Source organism: Pristis pectinata, chromosome 18 (genome assembly GCF_009764475.1).
Source record: "Pristis pectinata isolate sPriPec2 chromosome 18, sPriPec2.1.pri, whole genome shotgun sequence".
Lineage (NCBI taxonomy): Eukaryota > Metazoa > Chordata > Chondrichthyes > Rhinopristiformes > Pristidae > Pristis > Pristis pectinata.
In genome coordinates this window covers 3,779,615-3,797,917 of record NC_067422.1, presented here as the reverse complement: position 1 = coordinate 3,797,917, position 18,303 = coordinate 3,779,615, and the positions used below count along the sequence as shown (strand labels likewise).

At 44.2% G+C, this 18,303-nt stretch overlaps 1 protein-coding gene across 1 annotated transcript in view; it reads left to right on the top strand.

The window, feature by feature from the left end:
• The first annotated feature begins 3,513 nt into the window (after window positions 1-3,513).
• LOC127579855 (serine/threonine-protein kinase/endoribonuclease IRE1-like) overlaps window positions 3,514-18,303 on the top strand; it is a 77,355-nt gene continuing 62,565 nt past the window's right edge. The window contains exon 1 of the mRNA XM_052032843.1: window positions 3,514-3,660. Within this exon, the coding sequence (XP_051888803.1) occupies window positions 3,571-3,660 (90 nt within the window). The 5' untranslated portion in view covers window positions 3,514-3,570. The remainder of the gene's footprint in view (window positions 3,661-18,303) is intronic.

The following is an 18,303-nucleotide window of genomic DNA, read 5'->3' as shown; positions in this document are numbered from 1 at the left end:
CACCAGGGGTAGTTGTGAAAGCAGGCAGTTTGGTGGAGTTTAAGAGGCTTTTAGATAGACACATGAATATGAAGGGAATGGAGGGACATGGATGATACACAGGAGGAGGACATTTAGTATAAATTGGCATCAAGATTGGCACAACATTGTGGGCTGAATGGCCTGTCCAGTGCTGTACTGTTCTATGTTCAGCGTCTTCTCCCCAGCGCTGAGGAGCTAATTATACCCAGTCAGCTCCATTGGGCAGACCACATTGTTCACATGCCCAGTACCTGACTCCTGAAACACATGCACGCTGAGCTCCATCCCAGCAAGATATTACCAGGACAGCAGAAACTCCAAGCATTTCTCAAAGCCACCTTGAAAATTGGAACAGCCCCATGGGCTCATGGGAATCCCTGGCCCGACCACCAAAAATGAATGTGAAACAGAGAACCTCAAGTGTGTGCATCAGGAGCTCCCAGTGTACACAGTGCAAGGAACACACCATCTCACAAACTACCGTGTGGCCCCTTCAAGCACCTCCTGACCTTCTTGTGGTGGAATCTTTGGGTTCCATATTGGATTCATCGGCCATCCCAGAAGTGAAAGAACTGAAATAAAAGCAAGTCATCCATGCGTGAGAAGGATTCAGCATAACACTATCAGTTTAAATGTATGGTTTCTTTGATCAACTTCAATTTGCTTCATTAGTTGTGGCTGTATTAGAGCACATTTTTGTCTGGCCCAGTTCCCCATTTTTGTAGTTGTTGATAATCAAGGGGAAAGTTGTTTGATTTGGAAATTTTGTGAAAAAATATTGGTAATTTATTCAGTTCTGTCCAATATTCTTTCTTGAAAATATACTGCAATATCTTAGGAGAAGATTCAGGAGAAATATCACTGTAATTCCGTGAATGTTTTCTGTACGTGTATCCTCATTACAGGGTACACTGACTATAACTCTAATGCAAGCTTAAATTGTAGGCCACATAATCGAGGACAAAACCCTCGCAACAAGGCACATAATCTACACCCAGGGGTGCTGGATGGCAAGCCCGTCACTCTCAGTCCACGGTGAGCCAAATGTTAGTGCGCAGGGGAGGGGAGAGGATGAGAGGAAGGAGCGAGAAGAGGGAGGGAGGGATGGAGAGTAGAAGTGGACAGGACAGAGGAAGGGGGAGAGCATTTAGTCAACTGATACAATCCTTGCAAATGCTGAACCAGTTACAGACTTCGCTTCGCACTCCCTCCTTTATCTCCCCTTGTGGTTCCTCATTCCTCCCCTCATCACTGGCAGAGGGGAATTTATGCTGAAAATGTGAGACGTGAGAATGGAATGGCTGATACTTAAATTATTGAAATGAATGTTGAAATCTTAAGGCTGTGACAATGTATAGTCAGGCGATGGGGTGCTGTTCCTCGAGCTTAGATTGGGCTTCATTGGAACAGTGTAAAAAGCTGAGGACAGGAAGATCAGAGAGAGAAGACGATGGAGAATTAAAGTGGGCAACTTGGAAGCTCAGAGTCTCACTTACAGATCAGAATCAGGTTTATTATCGCTGACTTGTATGTCGTGAAATTTGTTTTGCGGCAGTAGTACAGTGCAAAGACATAAAATTACCACAAATTACAAGATAAATAATGCAAAAAAAAAGGAATAACAAAGTAAGATTCATGGACCGTTCAGAAATCCGATGGTGGAGGGGAAGGAGCTGTTCCTAAGACGTTGAGTGTGGGTCTTCAGGATCCTGTACCTCCGCCCCGATGGCAGTAATGAGATGAGAGCATGTCCCGGGTGGTGAGGGTTCTTAGTGATGGATGCCACCCTCTTGAAGCACCGCCTCTTGAAGATGCCCTCAATGGTGGGGAGGGTTGTGCCCGTGATGGAGCTGACTGAGTCTACAACCCTCTGCAGCCTCTTGTGATCCTGTGCATTGGAGCCTCCGTACCAGGCAGTGATGCAACCAATCAGAATGCTCTCCACCGTACATCTGTAGAAATTTGTCTTTGGTGACATAACGAATCTCCTCAAACTCCAAACAAAGTAGAGCCGCTGGCATTCCTTCTTCGTGATTGCATCAATATGTTGGGCTTAGGACAGATCCTCTGGGATGTTGATGCCCAGGAACTTGAGGCCACTCACCTTTTCCACCACTGACCCCTCAAATGAGGACTGGTGTGTGTTCTCCTGACTTCCCCTTCCTGAAGTCCACAGTCAATTCCTTGGTCTTGCAGTTCCTATCCACACCCTGCTCAGACCCCTAAGGATCATCTACGTTCCAATCGTCACTTCTCACTCTCCTGATATGCACTCCCGTGTCTCCTGATAAGGAAGGGGCGACATGTAAGGGTGGGGGGGGCAGCATTGCAGTGACAGTCAGGTAAGTCATGATGTTATTGGAGCAGGTCTGAGGGGCCTCCTTCCCATGTTCGGGTCCATTTACGGGAGCACAAAGAATAAACATTGGCAGGCGTGCAGCAGCTCGCACATAAACAAACTGCCCGTCCGGTCAAGCACCGACCATCACTCCCTCCCTCCCCACTCACCCTCCCTACTCACCCTCCCTCCCTCCCCACACCCTCCCTACTCACCTTCCCTCCCTCCCCACTCACCCTCCCTACTCACCCTCCCTCCCTCCCCACTCACCCTCCCTACTCACCCTCCCTCCCTCCCCACTCACCCTCCCTCCCTCCCCACTCACCCTCCCTACTCACCCTCCCTCCCCACTCACCCTCCCTCCCCACTCACCCTCCCTCCTCACCCTCCTCCCTCCCCACTCAGCCTCTCCCCCCTCCCTCCCTACTCAGCCTCTCCCCCTCCCTCCTCACCCTCCCTCCTCACACTCCCCTCCCTCCCTCCTCACCCTCCCCTCCCTCCCTCCTCAGCCTCTCCCCCCTCCTTCTTCTCCCTCCCCCTACTCGCTCCCTCCCTCTTCTCCCTCCCTCTTTCCTTCTATCCCCCTCCCCGTCCCACTCACCAGACCCCAGCCGCCCTCAGCGACTGTCATCTTCATATCTCCTCGCGGCCCCGCCCCCTTTCCTGATTGGTTCACGTCCCACCAAGTGATACATCAGTCCCCGCCCCTCTCCCATGATTGGTTAGACTTACATTTCGCCCCTCTGAGTGACGTTGGGGAATTCCGCCCCTCCGCCTCCCCTCACGCTCCGTGGTTGACGTGGCCTCGCCCCCTTCGATGACGTCAGTAATGCCCGCCTCCCCCCGATGATTGACGCGGGAGGCTGGAGCGCCCCGCCCCATTCAATGATGTCAGTACGGCCCGCCTCCCCGCCCATGATTGACGCAGGAGGTTCGAGGCCCCGCCCCATTCAATGATGTTATACGGCCCGCCTCCCCCCGATGATTGACGCGGGAGGCTGGAGCGCCCCGCCCCATTCAATGATGTCAGTACGGCCCGCCTCCCCGCCCATGATTGACGCAGGAGGCTCGAGGCCCCGCCCCATTCAATGATGTCATGCGGCCCGCCTCCCCGTCGATGATTGACGTTGGAGGCCCGAGCGCCCCGCCTCCTCCCGAGTGACGGCGGCGTCGGTGCGAGCGGCCGCCGAGCTTCAGTCAGCGGTGTGGCCATGGCCGGCTCACGGGCGCCCGGGCACTCGCTGCTGCCGCCCGCCGGCTTCTTCTTCTTGTTGGCGGGGTTGTGCAGCTGGCCGGGGAAGGTGAGTCTTGAGCCCGCGGGGGAAGGGGGTGTGGAAGCCGCGGCCTTGACCGTGGCGGAGGGCCCGTGGGTAAAGCCGTCGGCGGGACGGGCATCCACCAGGCCCGGCGGCTGCAGGCGGGCCGGGAGGGAGCCTGGGCCCTGGGCCCGGGCCCTGGTGCGGTCGGTGCTGGGCCTGGGCCTGGGCCTGCTCTGAGCGGCCTCCTGCAGGCAGCGGGAGGTCTTCATCCGGCTCTTGTTTATTATTCAGCAGCACTTGTGGTGCCTCCATCAGATGGGGAACCCTGAAAATTCCTGAAGGGCAGCTGTCAGCCTGATCAGAATTGTCTTCTGTGTGACAGGTGGATGGGCCATGCCTGCAGCTGTGGGAGGCCAACATGATTATCAGACAAAGTTCTTTAACTTATCGCCCCATCTGGTTCTGCAATTTTAAGCTAATCGTTGATACTGGCAGCAGAGCATTTGTTGCCCACCTCTGGTTGGATGGGCTGTCTTGAACTAAACAAACTGCTGGAGGAACTCAGCGGGTCCAATTCGAGTTTATTGTCATAGGCATACATACACAGGGTATAAATGCCATGAAATCAGCTTTTTTGCAGCACAGTACATTACAAACGTGACAAACTTAAATTAACCTCGGTTATACATAACTCACATGACAAAATAAAAAGGCAAAGGGATAGTTGATGTTTTGGGTCGAGATCCTGTATCAGAACTTATCCCTTTACCTCCACAGACCTGCTGAGTTCCTCCAGTAGTTTGTTTTTTGCTCCATATTCCGGCACTTGCTGTCTCTTATGCCTCCATTGAACTACTGGTAGTCTTTTAGCAGTTTGCAAATTGGTATTGGTTTATCATTGTCACTGGTACTGAGGTACAGTGAAAAATTTGTCTTGTATACTGATCATACAGGTCAATTCATTACACAGTGCAGTTACATTGATGTAGTACAGGTAAAAATAGTAACAGTACAGAGTAAAGTGTCACAGCTACAGAGGAAGTGCAGTGCAATAAGGTGCAAGGTCACAACAAGGTAGATCGTGAGGTCATAGTTGAGCTCATCCTTCAATAGTCTTATCACAGTGGGGTAGAAGCTGTCCTTAAGTCTGGTGGTACATGCCCTCAGGCTCCTGTATCTTCTGCCTGATGGAAGAGGAGATACTAGTGACAGAATTCCAGCAAACTGACCCAGCAACAGTTTATATTAAAGTTGGTGTGTGAATTGATGGGATAACTTGATGTTTCTGTGATATTACTTGAACTTCATGGTGGTGTTTGCAGGGAACTGTGGTGTTGCTTATGGCACATACCTAATGCGGCACAGTGCTGGTCAAGAGTTCATGGTGCTAACAAGCTTTATGGGTGTCTTACAGTTGCAGCACATTATAAATTCTGTGTACTTTTGAATGCATTGAGTCAATTCATTGCGACAGCTGATTCTGGCTTAATGCTAATGTTTTTGGGTGCAAGTTATGTTGAACTGGTCAGTCTCAATTCACTGGATGAACACACTGCAAAAAAGCAGAATGCAACAAAAAGACGATAGAAGGATTGACTCAGAAGGGGAAAGTGGGTAAGCTTGCAGAGAATATAAAAATTGACTGTAAAAGCTTCCATAGATACATGAAAGGAAAAAGATTTGTGAAAACGAATGTCGTTTCTTTAAAGCCAAAATTCAGGGGATGTATAAAGGGGAGCAAAGAAATGGCAGACCAGTTAAATGCATTGGTCTGCTTTCACAAAGGAGAACGCAAATAACCTCACAAATATTGGAAACAGAAGGTCTTGAGAGGGAGGAACTGAATGAAATCAGCATTAGTGGGGAAATGGTGTTGACAAGATTGAAGGCTGATAAATCCCCAGGGCCTCTTGATCTGTATCCCAGAGTCCTTAAGAAAGTGGCCCTAAAATGGATGCATTCTGATTTATCTTCCATAATTTAAGATAAGATATCTTTATTAAATCACATGTACATCGAAACACAGTGAAATACATATTTTATGTAGTGTTCTGGGGGCAGCCCGCAAGTGCCGCCACGCTTCTGGCACCAGCATAGCATGCCCACAACTTCCTAACCTGTATGTCTTTGGAATGTGGGAGGAAACCGGAGCACCCGGAGGAAACCCATGCAGACACGGGGAGAATGTACAAACTTCTTACAGACAGTGGCCGGAATTGAACTCGGGTCGTTGGCGCTGTAATATTGTTATGCTAACCGCTACACTATGCCTGCCACTCTGCAACAGTTCCAATGGATTAGAGGGTAGACAATGGAGCCCTGCTATTTTTTTCTCAAGAAGGGAAGTATAGAGAAACAGGGAATTATAGGCTGGTTAGCTTGACATTGGTGGCACAAGAGACTGCCATCTCTGGAGCAACAAACAAAATGCTGGAGGAACTCAGCAGGTCAGGCAGCATCTGTGGAGGGAAATTGACAGTATGTAGTCGACATTTCCCTCCACAGTTGCTGCCAGATTTGTTGAGTTCCTCAGCATTTTGTTTGTGTCTGACGATGGTAATGGGGAAAATGCTGGAGTTTGTTATATAAAAATGTATTAGAAGAGTACTTGGAAAATAGGTTGAGAATTGGACAGAGTCACATGAATTTATGGAAGAGACATCATCTTGACAAACCTTCTGGAAACTTTTTTGAGGATGTAACTTTTTTTGGGGATGGGAGAGAACTAGTGCATTTGGCCTTTCAGAAGGCTTTCAATGAGATTCCACATAAGTGATTAGAGTGCATAATTAAAGCACTTGGGTTTGAGGGAAAGGTACTGATGCAACTAGTGAACTGGTTGGCTGAGAGGATACAGAGTAGGAATAAACAGGTCTTTTTCCGAGTGGCAGGGATTGACTGCTTGGGTACTACAGGGGTCAGTGCTAGAACCCCAACCATTCACAATATATATATAATTCACAATATATTCATGATTTGGATGAGAGGGTTAAATCTCCAAGTTGCAGGTGATACAAAGCTGGCTGGGAGCATGAAGGATGAGAAGGTTGTGGAGAAGCTCCAGTGTGATTTGGACAGGTTGAGGGAATGGGCAAATGCACGTGGCAGATAGATAATGTGAATAATTATGGGATTATCCAGTTTGGCTAAAGCAGGAAGGCAGATTATTATCTGAATGATGATAGATTGAGAAAGCAGTGGGTGCAGCAGTGAAAATAAGCATGCAGCTGAGGCAAGAGGTTAAAAAGGCTTCATACAGGTCCAGAGTACTGGGGTGTCTTGCTGCAGTTATTATTTGGTGAGACCACATCTTGAGTATTGTATCCAGTTGTGGCCTCCCTATCTGAGGAAGGATATTCTTGCTCTGTAGGGAATGCAGTAAAGGTTCACCAGACTGACTCATGGTTGTACATCACAGAAATAGGTCCTTCAAGTCACTGTGTTCATTCCGGCCATCAAGTTCCCAGCTATGCGAATATTATTTTCCAGCACTTGGACTGTAGCCTTCTGTGCCTTGCTGAGTCAAGTGCTTGTCTAGACACTTGTTAAATATTGTGAGAGTCTCTGCCATCCCCACCCCCTCATTGCTGGGATGGCAGGACTGGCATGTGAGGAGAGATTATGGTCAATTAGGCCCAGGAATTTGGAAGAATGAGAGGGGATTCCACAGAAAAATCTAACGGGACTGGTCAGATTAGAAGGATGTTCCACATAGCATGGGAATTCAGGACCTGGGAGTCTCAGTTAAAGGATAAGTGGTAAGCAATGTAGGACTGAAATGACGAGAAACTTCTTCATCCAGAGAGTGGTGAATCTGTGGAATTTGCTATCACATAATGCAGTTGAAGGAGTTAAGTACATTTCTTAGAATCAAGAGATATGGGTAGAAAGCAGGAATAGGTACTGAATTTGGATGATCAGCCATGATTATATTGAATGGTGAAACAGACTAGAAGGGCTGAAGGGTTCCCTTCTACTCCTGTTTATTGTGTTGGGGCGGCATGGTAATGTAGCGGTTAGTGTAACACTATTACAGTGCCAGCGATCGGGGTTCAATTCCCGTCGCTGTCTGTAAGGAGTTTGTACGTTACCTTAGAGTCAGTCGTACAGCACGGAAACAGGCCCTTCGGCCCAACTAGTCAATGTCAACCAAGATTCCCATCCAAGCTATTCCATCTGACCCTTACAAAGACTTTGAAACTACGGACTGGCGTAACTTCCTAAATCTTCCATTCCTCCTACCATGTAAAAGAATTTTAAAAACACAAGCTAGGTATTGCCTAAAAAAAACTGTTATTTAGCCTTTCTCTGACTCAGATCTTATTACTTAACATCATCTCTTTACCCACGTTGCTCAACTTTGTAAAAAAAAAAGATTTCACTATCAATTTCTTTGTTATGAAGTGAAAATAATGTACATTTGATTAACAGTAAGAATACAATCTCTCCCCATGACAGCGTGGGTTTCCTCCGGGTGCTCCGGTTTCCTCCCACATTCCAAAGTCGTACGGGTTAGTAGGTTAACATGGGTGTAATTGGGCAGCGCGGGCTCGTTGGGCCGGAAGGGCCTGTTACGGTGCTGCATGAATAAAGTTTAAGTTTTATAACTCTGAATGTAACTAATTGCAATTGCCCCCAACAAAATAGAATCGTCCAAGTTCAATTGAACTATTTGCTTCGACTTGTTGCGGTTAGTGATTTACTACTGATTCTATTAATGTTTTAGATTTGTTTTTCTGCAAGGCGCTCACTTTTTACACAGACTCTATCGGTTACTTGTTGCCTATATCCCAGTCAATATGGTGAAACATATCATCTTGTTGAGCCAAGAAATCAATTATTTAGGCTCTGGTCATGCTGATTTTAAAAAAAATTGTTAATTTTTCATTGAACAGATATTGGCCTGATAGCTGAACAGTGTAAGTATAAATTCTCTGGACCAGAAAAGCCCAGGATCAATTCTAATCTGACTGTTTCCTGCTCGTACCTGGGATAATAATGAGGATAATCTGAGTGAGTTAACCTTGGAGAAGGAAAAACAAACCATCCAGTGAATCCTTGTGGGAATATAAGCAGCAAAACTCCAAAGCTGAATAATTTATTGCCATTTACTAAACAATATATGATGAATGATCTCTTGATTGTGATAATGACACTAATTGGTCAGTACTCCATAAGAGAAAAGAGATAGCAGAGAAAGTTGATAGAAAGAGGGAAAAGTCATTCACTAGCAAACATGTTCTCTGAGCATTGTATTTTGCTGTCATGGTGAAAGGGTTATCCATTTGCTTCTATAATCCCTTTCTGAGAAGGCAGGCAGGTGACCAACACAACGTGATCTGCTGTTCATTTGGATGGCGAGTTGTGTGCAAGATTGGTAACTGAGTGCTCAGTTTTTCCCCTTCTTTGAGAAGAGCTTTGGTCCACTTTCTGATGCACAACCAAAACTTAGTACTTGTTTTGATCAGTTTTTATTGTTAGAAATGTTGTTTTTGCAGCTGTTTCACAGCTATTGAGACATCAGTCACTCATGTCATGTAGACTCTCCTGGAACTATTGTTGCTTAATTGCCAGTTATACTAGTGGCCTATTTGTTGGGCCTTTGAAGGTTTGGCAGCATCAACTTGTGTGCATTGTAAATAAAGCACCCCTGTTGTATGATTAGTCCTTGCTATATTTTTTAAATGTTCAGCACTAGTTAAGTAGAGTCATACAGCACAGAAACAGGCCCTCAGTGCACCATGTCTATGCCTACCGTCAAGCACCTATCTATACCAATCCCATCCACCAGCTCTTGGTTCACAGCCTACTATGCCTTGGATATTCAAATGCTTATACAGATGCTTACGGTCAAAGATCCTTTGTCAGAATGTACGGAGCTCTCCCTGAAGGGTCTTTGACCTGAACTGCTCATTCTTTCTCTTTGCACGGCTGCTGCCTGACCAGTGCGTGTGCACCATTTGCTGTACAGAGGTATTCCTGTCATCTTCCTTCTGTGTTCATTCTGGTTTCTTAAATGACAAGCGACCTAAGCAGAAACAACCTTGATGGAGTATAGTTTCAGAATAAGCAGTTGCCCATTTAAGGTTGAGATGAGGAAGAATTTCTTGTTCTTATAGGGTTATGAAGTTATTGATTTCTCTGCCACAAAGAACTGTGAAGGCTGTCGGTGAATGTAGTCAAGGCTGAGAGATTTTTGGACTAAAGGACAGACAAGAATAATGAGGAACAGGCAGGAAAATGAGGCCAAGACCAGATTAGCTGCGATTTGAATGAATGGCGCAGCAGGGGCAGGTTTTGGCCTGAAACATCGACAATTCCTTTCCTCCCACTGATCCTGCTCCACCTGCTGAGTTCCTCCAGTGGATTGTTTGTTGCTCCAGACGCCAGCATCTGCAGCCTCTTGTCCACCCACTGGCCTACCCCTCTCATTCTTTTTCTTGCAAATTTTTTTCATTTTGTCAAACCTAAAAGTAACTGCAAAGCGATGAAGTAAAAACTGACCGAAGGTGCAGTTTTTTTCAGGAATAAAATTTGCCTTTTGGCAGTAACTCTGTTGCATCAGATTAATACTTCAAAGGAAGTCTGTGGTCCAGTTTGCATTGGTATAATGGGCACACTCAGTCCTTCCTGCTAAAGGCAGAAAAGGCACAGTATACAGATTATATGTAAATGATAAAGTTGCTATCAAAGAAATGCACTCCTGTCCAAGCATAACACTCCCCAGAAGTGAGTGCTTGTTAGCTCTAAATGTAGAGCATTCCTTGGCCAAGTGTGCCAAGAAGTCTAATTGTTCTCATTGTGCTTGATTGATGCAAATGTGACATTCTTTGAAAATTAGTACATTTTATCAGGAGTGGATTTTGACTGAAGTTGAGAAACATTTCAAAATGTGGTGCTTGTACAGGTGATGTCTGCATCCTGAACAACACGGCAGCTGGAGATTTTGAAACGAAAACAGAAAATGCTGGAAAACAACTCATGCTAGGTATTAGGTTTAATCGAAGTGCATGTGTGAGTGTTAAGTGAAGATGAAGGTGTTTTCCCTTCTAATATTCTCTAGTGATATTGTTTCCCTTCGGCGCTCTGTTTCAGTGTTCTGCCGATACAGGCCACCCCCGTGTTACGGGGTGGGGTGCGGGGTTGTGTTCCTAGCAAATGGGCCACAACGCGATTTTCCCTAACGCGAAGCCGCATCATCTGCTCATGCGTCAAGAAACGAATCGGGAAAAACATGTTGATTTATTTACGTTTTTCCCCCACACAGATTCCGTGAGAGCGAATTTTATTCCGCGTCTCAAATTTTTGTGTGGCGATTGTGAATTCTGAAAGGACGATTTACCATAACCCGGACACCTGTAATGCGGGGGTCGCTTGCTTTGCTCTTAGTGTCCCGGTAGTAACACTCCCACTGAAATTTTATCCGTTTGAGGTAGTTGCTGACCTTCCTTTGAAGGTTCATTGTTAACGTTGGGAACTAGTGAGTTTCGAGGTCAAATCTACACCCCATCTCCTGGCCGAGGCATTATGAATGTGTTCCGAGGTGTGCTGCCTCGCCCAGTTTGCATTACTTCATTACCTGGTTGTACTGCACCTGCCGAAGCAGTGTGTTGGAGTGCAGCACGGATTATAGAAGCTTGGAAAATTTATGATATAGAGTATTGTGGCTAGATTGGTTGCATTAGATGCCTGCTACTGCCTTTCAGCATTTGGTCTGTGGCCCTGCAGGTCACAGCTCTTTTCACAGATTTCCTTTGTCAATGCAAGAGCAAATATAGTGGTCTTTGACTGAAGTTGTACTTCTAAACCAAATGCAAGTTTTTCTTCACTTTTCTACGAACCCCCTCCCATCCCTACTCAGTGTTGTTAACATCCAACTTGTACAAACAATTAGGCTGCCCTTGGGAGCCACTTCACCAAACTGGTCATTCATTTTATGACTTGATGCAGAGTTTGAAAGTCGAACGTGCATTTGGCTGATCTTTGGAACTTTGTGGACTTTTTTTAAAACTTTCTTTGCTTCCCTCCAAATGTTATGGAATGCTGAGGCCAGTTGTAAAGACACCCCCGCTGACATATTAACTTTTGCATGTCAGGGATCTGGACAGTAATCTGTGTTCAGTGTCACACCTCGTTACATATTTTTCCAGCATTCTTCCCTCTTGGGTTCTATTACAAAAGGTTGAATCTCTATAAAGTTCATCTGAACATACATGGACAAATTGCCTCCTATTATTAAATAAAATAGTGATTTGGATTTAATTTGTGCATGTGTAGCAAATTATGTAGTTATGAACTTTTAAAATCAGATTTTGTTTGTTTCTGAAGATATAGTTATGTATTTTTCAAAGTAGCATGTGCACAGTTATTTCAACATACAGTGACCAAGGTGGGAAATCACACAGCAAGATTCCTCAAGGTAGAGTGAGATTACAGATGGTTTAATCTGTTTTTAGTGGAATGTATGACATCTGGGGAACCCCAAAAGCAAAAGATTCTAGCTGTTGGAAATCAGCAATAAAAGCAAGTGTTGCAGAGAGAAGGAGACTTAATGTTTTAACTTGATGACCCTTCACCTGGGGAGGTCACTGCTCTTGACCAGAGCCAGGTTGTCACTCCACATCCTGAAATGTGGCAGTTCTTCAATGTTTTACATAATTGGCAGTCTCTATTTTGTACTGGTGTGGGACTTGCAAACTAGGGAGCCATAAGTTAACATAAGAAATGGGAGTAGGCACTTTGACCCTCTGAGCCACCTCTGCCGTTCACCAACGTTATGGCTGATTTTTTACTTCAGTGCCACTTTCCAGCACTATCCCCATAACCCTCAATTCCTTTTATATTCAGAAATTTATTGATCACTGTTTTGAGTGATCATTGCAAATGAGCCTCCACGGCAGTCCAAGCAGAGAATTCAAAAGATTGAAGAAATTTCTCCTCAACTCAGTCCTAAACAGCCTGCCCCTTAACTTGAAACTAGTCCTAGTCAGGAGAAACATCTTCCTTGCATCTAGCCTGATGTGACTTTTTCTGAATTCTCATTTTTCTAATTGCCATAAGAATACAATGATAGTGCATTTTATTTCTCCTCGTATGGCAAACCTGCCGTACTTGGGATCAGTCCAGTGAATCTCTGATGCACTCACTCTGTGGCAAGTACATCCTTTCTTAGCTAAGGAGATTAAAAACTAAACAGCCCAGTTACAATCGCTGAGGCCTTGTACAGTTGCGACAAGACTTAATAAAGACTACATTACCATTTGCCCTCTTAATTGCTTGCTGCACGTGTATATTGGCTTCACTGACTTGTGTACAAGTACACTTAAGTCCCATTGAACATCAAGAATACCCAGTTTTTCAATGTCTTACAACTACTCTGCTTTTCTATTATGAGCAGTTCCTCACTAGTCATAGCCTAGAATCTTGGGGGAGGGGGAGATTTAATGGGAATGTGGGAAGAATAGGTTATAGGGAAAATTAGAGGTGGGAGGATTGCCCAGTGAGCTGGTGTAGATTTGGTGTCTCCTATGCTTTAGATAAGATCTTTATTAGTCACACGTACATTGAAATACACAGTGAAATGCATCTTTTGCATAGAGTGTTCTGGGGCAGCCCGCAAGTGTCATCACGCTTCCGGCGCCAACGTAGCATGCCCACAACTTCCTAACCCGTTCACCTTTGGAATGTGGGAGGAAACCAGAGCACCCAGAGGAGACCCACGCAGACACTGGGAGGACGTACAAATTCCTTACAGTCAGTGGCCGGAATTGAACCCAGGTCGCTGGCACTGTAATAGCATTACACTAACCACTGCACTACAGTGCTGCCCTTAAAGAAATATGAAATGAGTGTAATCTTTTTTCCTGTTTTCTTTCTGTTCAATGACCATTTGTCTTTGCTTGTCATTATAATACCCTCAATTCCATGTGCTCTAACCATAATAACCAACCTTCTGTGCAGGACCTTATCAAAAGCCTTCCATGAATTCAAATACACTGCATCCACTAGTTCCTCCTTATTTCTACTGGTAATGGCTCAAAAAAAACTCCAGATTATCAAATATGATTTTTCCCTTCATGTCCATCTTGATTCTGCTCTGTCCTAATAGTCTTTTCAAGATGTACTATTATTCTGTTATTACGACCTTCATTATAGATTCCAGTAATTTCCCTACCACTGACTTTAGGCTAATGGGTTGGTTGTTCCCTGTTTCCTCCTCCTCCTTTCTTAAGCAGTGGGATCATGTTTACTATCTTCCAATCCATGGTAACAATTCCAGAATATATGCGACCTTGGAAAATGATAACCAGAGAATTTGCTACCACTAAAGCCACCTCATTCAAAACTCTTGGATGTTGATCATCAGATCCTTGGGATTTGTCAGCTTTCAGGCTCACCAACTTCTCATACTTTTTTTGACAAATAGTTACTTCTTTCAGTTCCTCTTTTTCACCAAACTCTTCATTCTCTGATATATATCTGGCAGGTTCTGTGTGTCTTCCGCGAAGACAGATGCAAAGTAGTTGTTTAATTCCCCTGTCATTTCCCTAATCATCATCATAAATTCTCCTGTCTATTTCTTAAAATAGCTAGCTAACTGAAAGTGTTTGTTCGTGGAGACCCGAGGAGATAATTTAAAAGAAGGTGCACTAATCAACATGCCATTCATTTTCTGTGGTCAACTATTCATACTGCCCTTTGTTATTCTGTAAATACTGTGTTTATGAAATACCATGAACCTGTTTTGAAGTAGTTTGAAATAATCCCTAAGGGTATGGTTTGTCCTTGAATGGATTATGTGTTTATCCTCTGGTGCAGCTTGTGGAGGTGCAAGTGAAATTTAAAATGGGAGATGTCAGCTCATTTCTAGCTGTTCCATTTTGGTTTACACCAAGTCCGGGTGAGCACTTTTTAGCAGGTGAGATTTCACTGATACTGTACTCACTTGCTTAAAAATAAGCAATTGTAGGAACTGTTTAGGTTTTTACTGCTAATTGCCTTGTAGTGCAACCTTTTGGACTCGTACTCTATCAATATCTTGCCAATATTTGTACACCTGGTTATTATCACATTGCTGTTTGTGGCAACTTGCTGTGCCACTGTGTTTTTTCTTTACAAGAATAACTACAAAAAAAAAGTACTTCATTGGCTGCAAAGAACTTTGGGTTAACCTTAGGTTGTCAAAGGCTCTTGAGAAATGCAAATTTGTTATTTCTGTAAGGATAATTTCCTTGTGTGGCATGTACAGACTAGTTGTGTTGAGTGGCCTGCCACTGTGTAACTGCTATCTTAAGTATTTCAATGCAGATCACTTTTATACTTCAAAAAAAAAGCAAAGGTAAAATTTGGAATTTTATGGTTACCTCAAGGTGTTGCAGTTTGGGAGGTCACATGTAAGGGGAACATGCACAGTAAATGGCATGACCCTTAACAGCACTGATGTACAGAGGGATCTTGGGGTCCAAGTCCATGTCTCCCTGCAAGTGGAGACACAAGTAGATATGGTGGTAAAGAAGGTGTATGGTATGTTTGCCTTCATCATTCAGAGTACTGAGTACAAGACTCAGGAAGTCATGTTGCAGCTGTATAAAACTTTGGTTAGGCTGCATTTGGAGTACTGTGTGCAGTTCTGGTCACCCCATTACAGGAAAGATGTGGAGGCTTTGGAAAGGGTGAAGAAGAGATTTACCAGGATGCTCTTGGATTAGAGGGTATGAGCTATGAGGAGAGGTTGGACAGACTTGGATTGTTTTCTCTGGAGTGTCAGAGACTGTAGGAGACCTGATAGAAGCTTATAAAATTATGAGAGACGTAGATAGTCAGACACTCTCTCCCAGGGTAGTAATGTCAAATGCTAGAGGACATAGCTTTAAGATGAGGGGAGAAAGTTTAAAGGAGATGTGCAGGTCAAATTTTTTATATAGAGAATGGTAGGTACCTGGAAGAAGCTACCAGGGTAGAGGTGGAACCAGACACAATAGTGGCATTTAAGAGGCATTTAGACAGATGCATGAACATGGAGGGATATGGATCATGTGCAGGCAGATGGGATTAGTTTAATTTGGCATCATGTTCATCATAGACATTGTGGGCCGAAGTGCCATACGTTCTATTTTCTATGTTAATCCGTTTGTTTTACTAAGGTCTTGGGAGTTATCTTAAAACACATCTCTTTGATCAAAATTTAGCTCATCTCTCCAGTATCCCCATAGAAGGCAAGTGTCAGATTTTGATGCCACTCCAGTGAAGCACATTAGGATGTTTTTAGTGGAAGTTCTTATTTATGAAGCCATAATTTTTTGGTAGCAGTTTCAATGCTTGTCCTATTTAGATTGAATCTATGAAGATGTTGATAAGATTTTATAATAAATATGAGTAGCCTAAGTGTTAAATTTACTTTTAGCTCTGTTCAGCACACACCACACTGAGTTATACTGACTGAACTTAAGCAGTCTTTTGATAAATGTTTAATTTCCCAGATAATGCTGATGCTAAGGCAACATTTTTGCATTACTTGGAATCGTATCTGGAGTCTATTTTAGAATACAGAGCTCTTCTGTATTTCTTTGTGGCGGCAACTTTTCTGATGGTCACCAAAAGGAATTTAAAAACCCATTGTAGTACAGATTAATATCCATTCTTTTGAAATGAGCAGAATATTTACAACATATAAAAAGGAGTGTTTGAGATGGTCCAAATTAATTTTTCCTTTGGATATTCTTGTTGCACCTGCATTATTCAACTGGGTGAATAAGTTACATCAAGATCTCAGCCAGCAGCAGTCTGAGTGTTGCTCTCAGAGGTGCCTCTGGGCTGAATTGTGCTACTTCTCTCACTCCATGCCTGCTAGCATGACTAAGATTGAGATTTCACTGTACAGATTGTGGACACCAGCTCTAAATTATGCTGATTATCCTGTTGCTGCTTGAGCGATTTGTTTTTTCTTTCTTTGAAGTGATGTATTTTCTTGACTAGTTTTTTGGGACATTCTGAGGACATGAAAGCTGCCAGTTATCAGAGATTTGTACAAGGACTGTAGTATACTTGCCTTTGCCGTTGGTTCCATAAGAAACTGCGGATAAGGTCCTCTTCTCAGATCAGTTCGTCTCTGATTCCCACCTGTGCATTGCAGTGCAGGTGTCAGAGACGAGCTGGTGGTCTGATGCCAGGGGCAGAGAATAAACATCCTGAGCTGTGTGGTTGGGTGCTCACGGCTGGTGTATGTGACACAACCCAATTCATTTCACTGGGGTCACTGATCGCAGAAGCAAATGTTTTTTTATTGTATATTTTATTAATTAATTTTGAGTACTTTAAGGAATTTTGTGTATTATTTTAATGTTAAATAATTTAAATCTATTTTAGCTATGTAGAAATGTCATTATCAGAGACATTTAATAAATTCATAGGTCTTTGACAATGATGAGTCATAGAATCCTACAACACAGAAGCAAGTCCTTAGGCCCATAATGTCCATGCAACTGTTGTGGCTAACTATACTAATCCTTTTTGCCTGCATTGGGTTGTATCCCTTTATGCCTTGCCTATTTAAGTGCCTGCCTAAATGCTTCTTGTACGGTTGTGTTTGTATCTGCCTCCACCGCTCCTATGGCAGTGCATTCCAGATATCATCTACTGCGTGGAGAAAAACTTTCCCCTCAGATCCCTTTGAAATTTCCTCCCTCTCAACTTGTACCTTTGGCCTCCTGTTCATGACACTCCTACCTTGGTGGGGTGGAGAAGGATTATGAATATCTACCCTATCTATGCTTATAATTTTATATGCTTCCAACAGGTCATCCCTCAGCCTCTCCTTATAACAAAAATCCTCCAATCCAGGCAACATCCTGGTGACTCTTCTCTGCAGATTCTCCAGCACCATCATGCCCTTCCTACAGTGTGTTGACCACATCTGCACACAATACTCCAAGTGTAGTCTAACCAGTATTTTGTAGAGTTGCAACATGATGCTCCAACTCTTGTATTCTGTGCCCTGGCCAATGAAGGCAAGCGTGCCATATGCTTTCTTCACTGCCCTATCTACCTGTTGCCACTTTGGGGGAACTATGGACTTGTACCCCAAGGTCTCTCTGTTAATTAACATTCTTGCGGCCCTACCATGTACTGTATATGTGATACCCTTATTTGACTTGCCAAATTGCATCACCTTGCGCTTGTTAGGATTAAATTCCATCTGCCATTGCTCTGCCCAACTGTCCAACTGATCTGCAGCCTTGGACAATGCTCTTTGCTAATTTACTAATCCTACTTCCTACATTCACATCCAAATTGTTAATATACATCACAAACAACAAAGGTCCTCACACCGATCCTTGCAGTATACCACTGGTTACAGACTGTAAATCAGAAAAGCATCCTTTACCACTACACTCTTCTTCCTATCACCAGGATCATTTGGGATCTTATTTGCCATCTCCCCTTGGATCCCATGTTGCTTAACTTTCTGCACCAGTTTACCACTCTAGACCTTGTCAAAAGCCTTACCAAGGTCCACGTAAACAAGATTTATCACCTGTCAAAAGGCCAGAAGGGCGGTCTAGGGGTGGGCCCTCAGTACCAGCTGCCCAATCACTTTTTGAGGACTGCTTTGCCTTGCCACTTGGCCAGGCCACTTGGAACCACAGGGCTGCAAAAAAAAATAAGTACAGCAATGGAAAAAGCTGG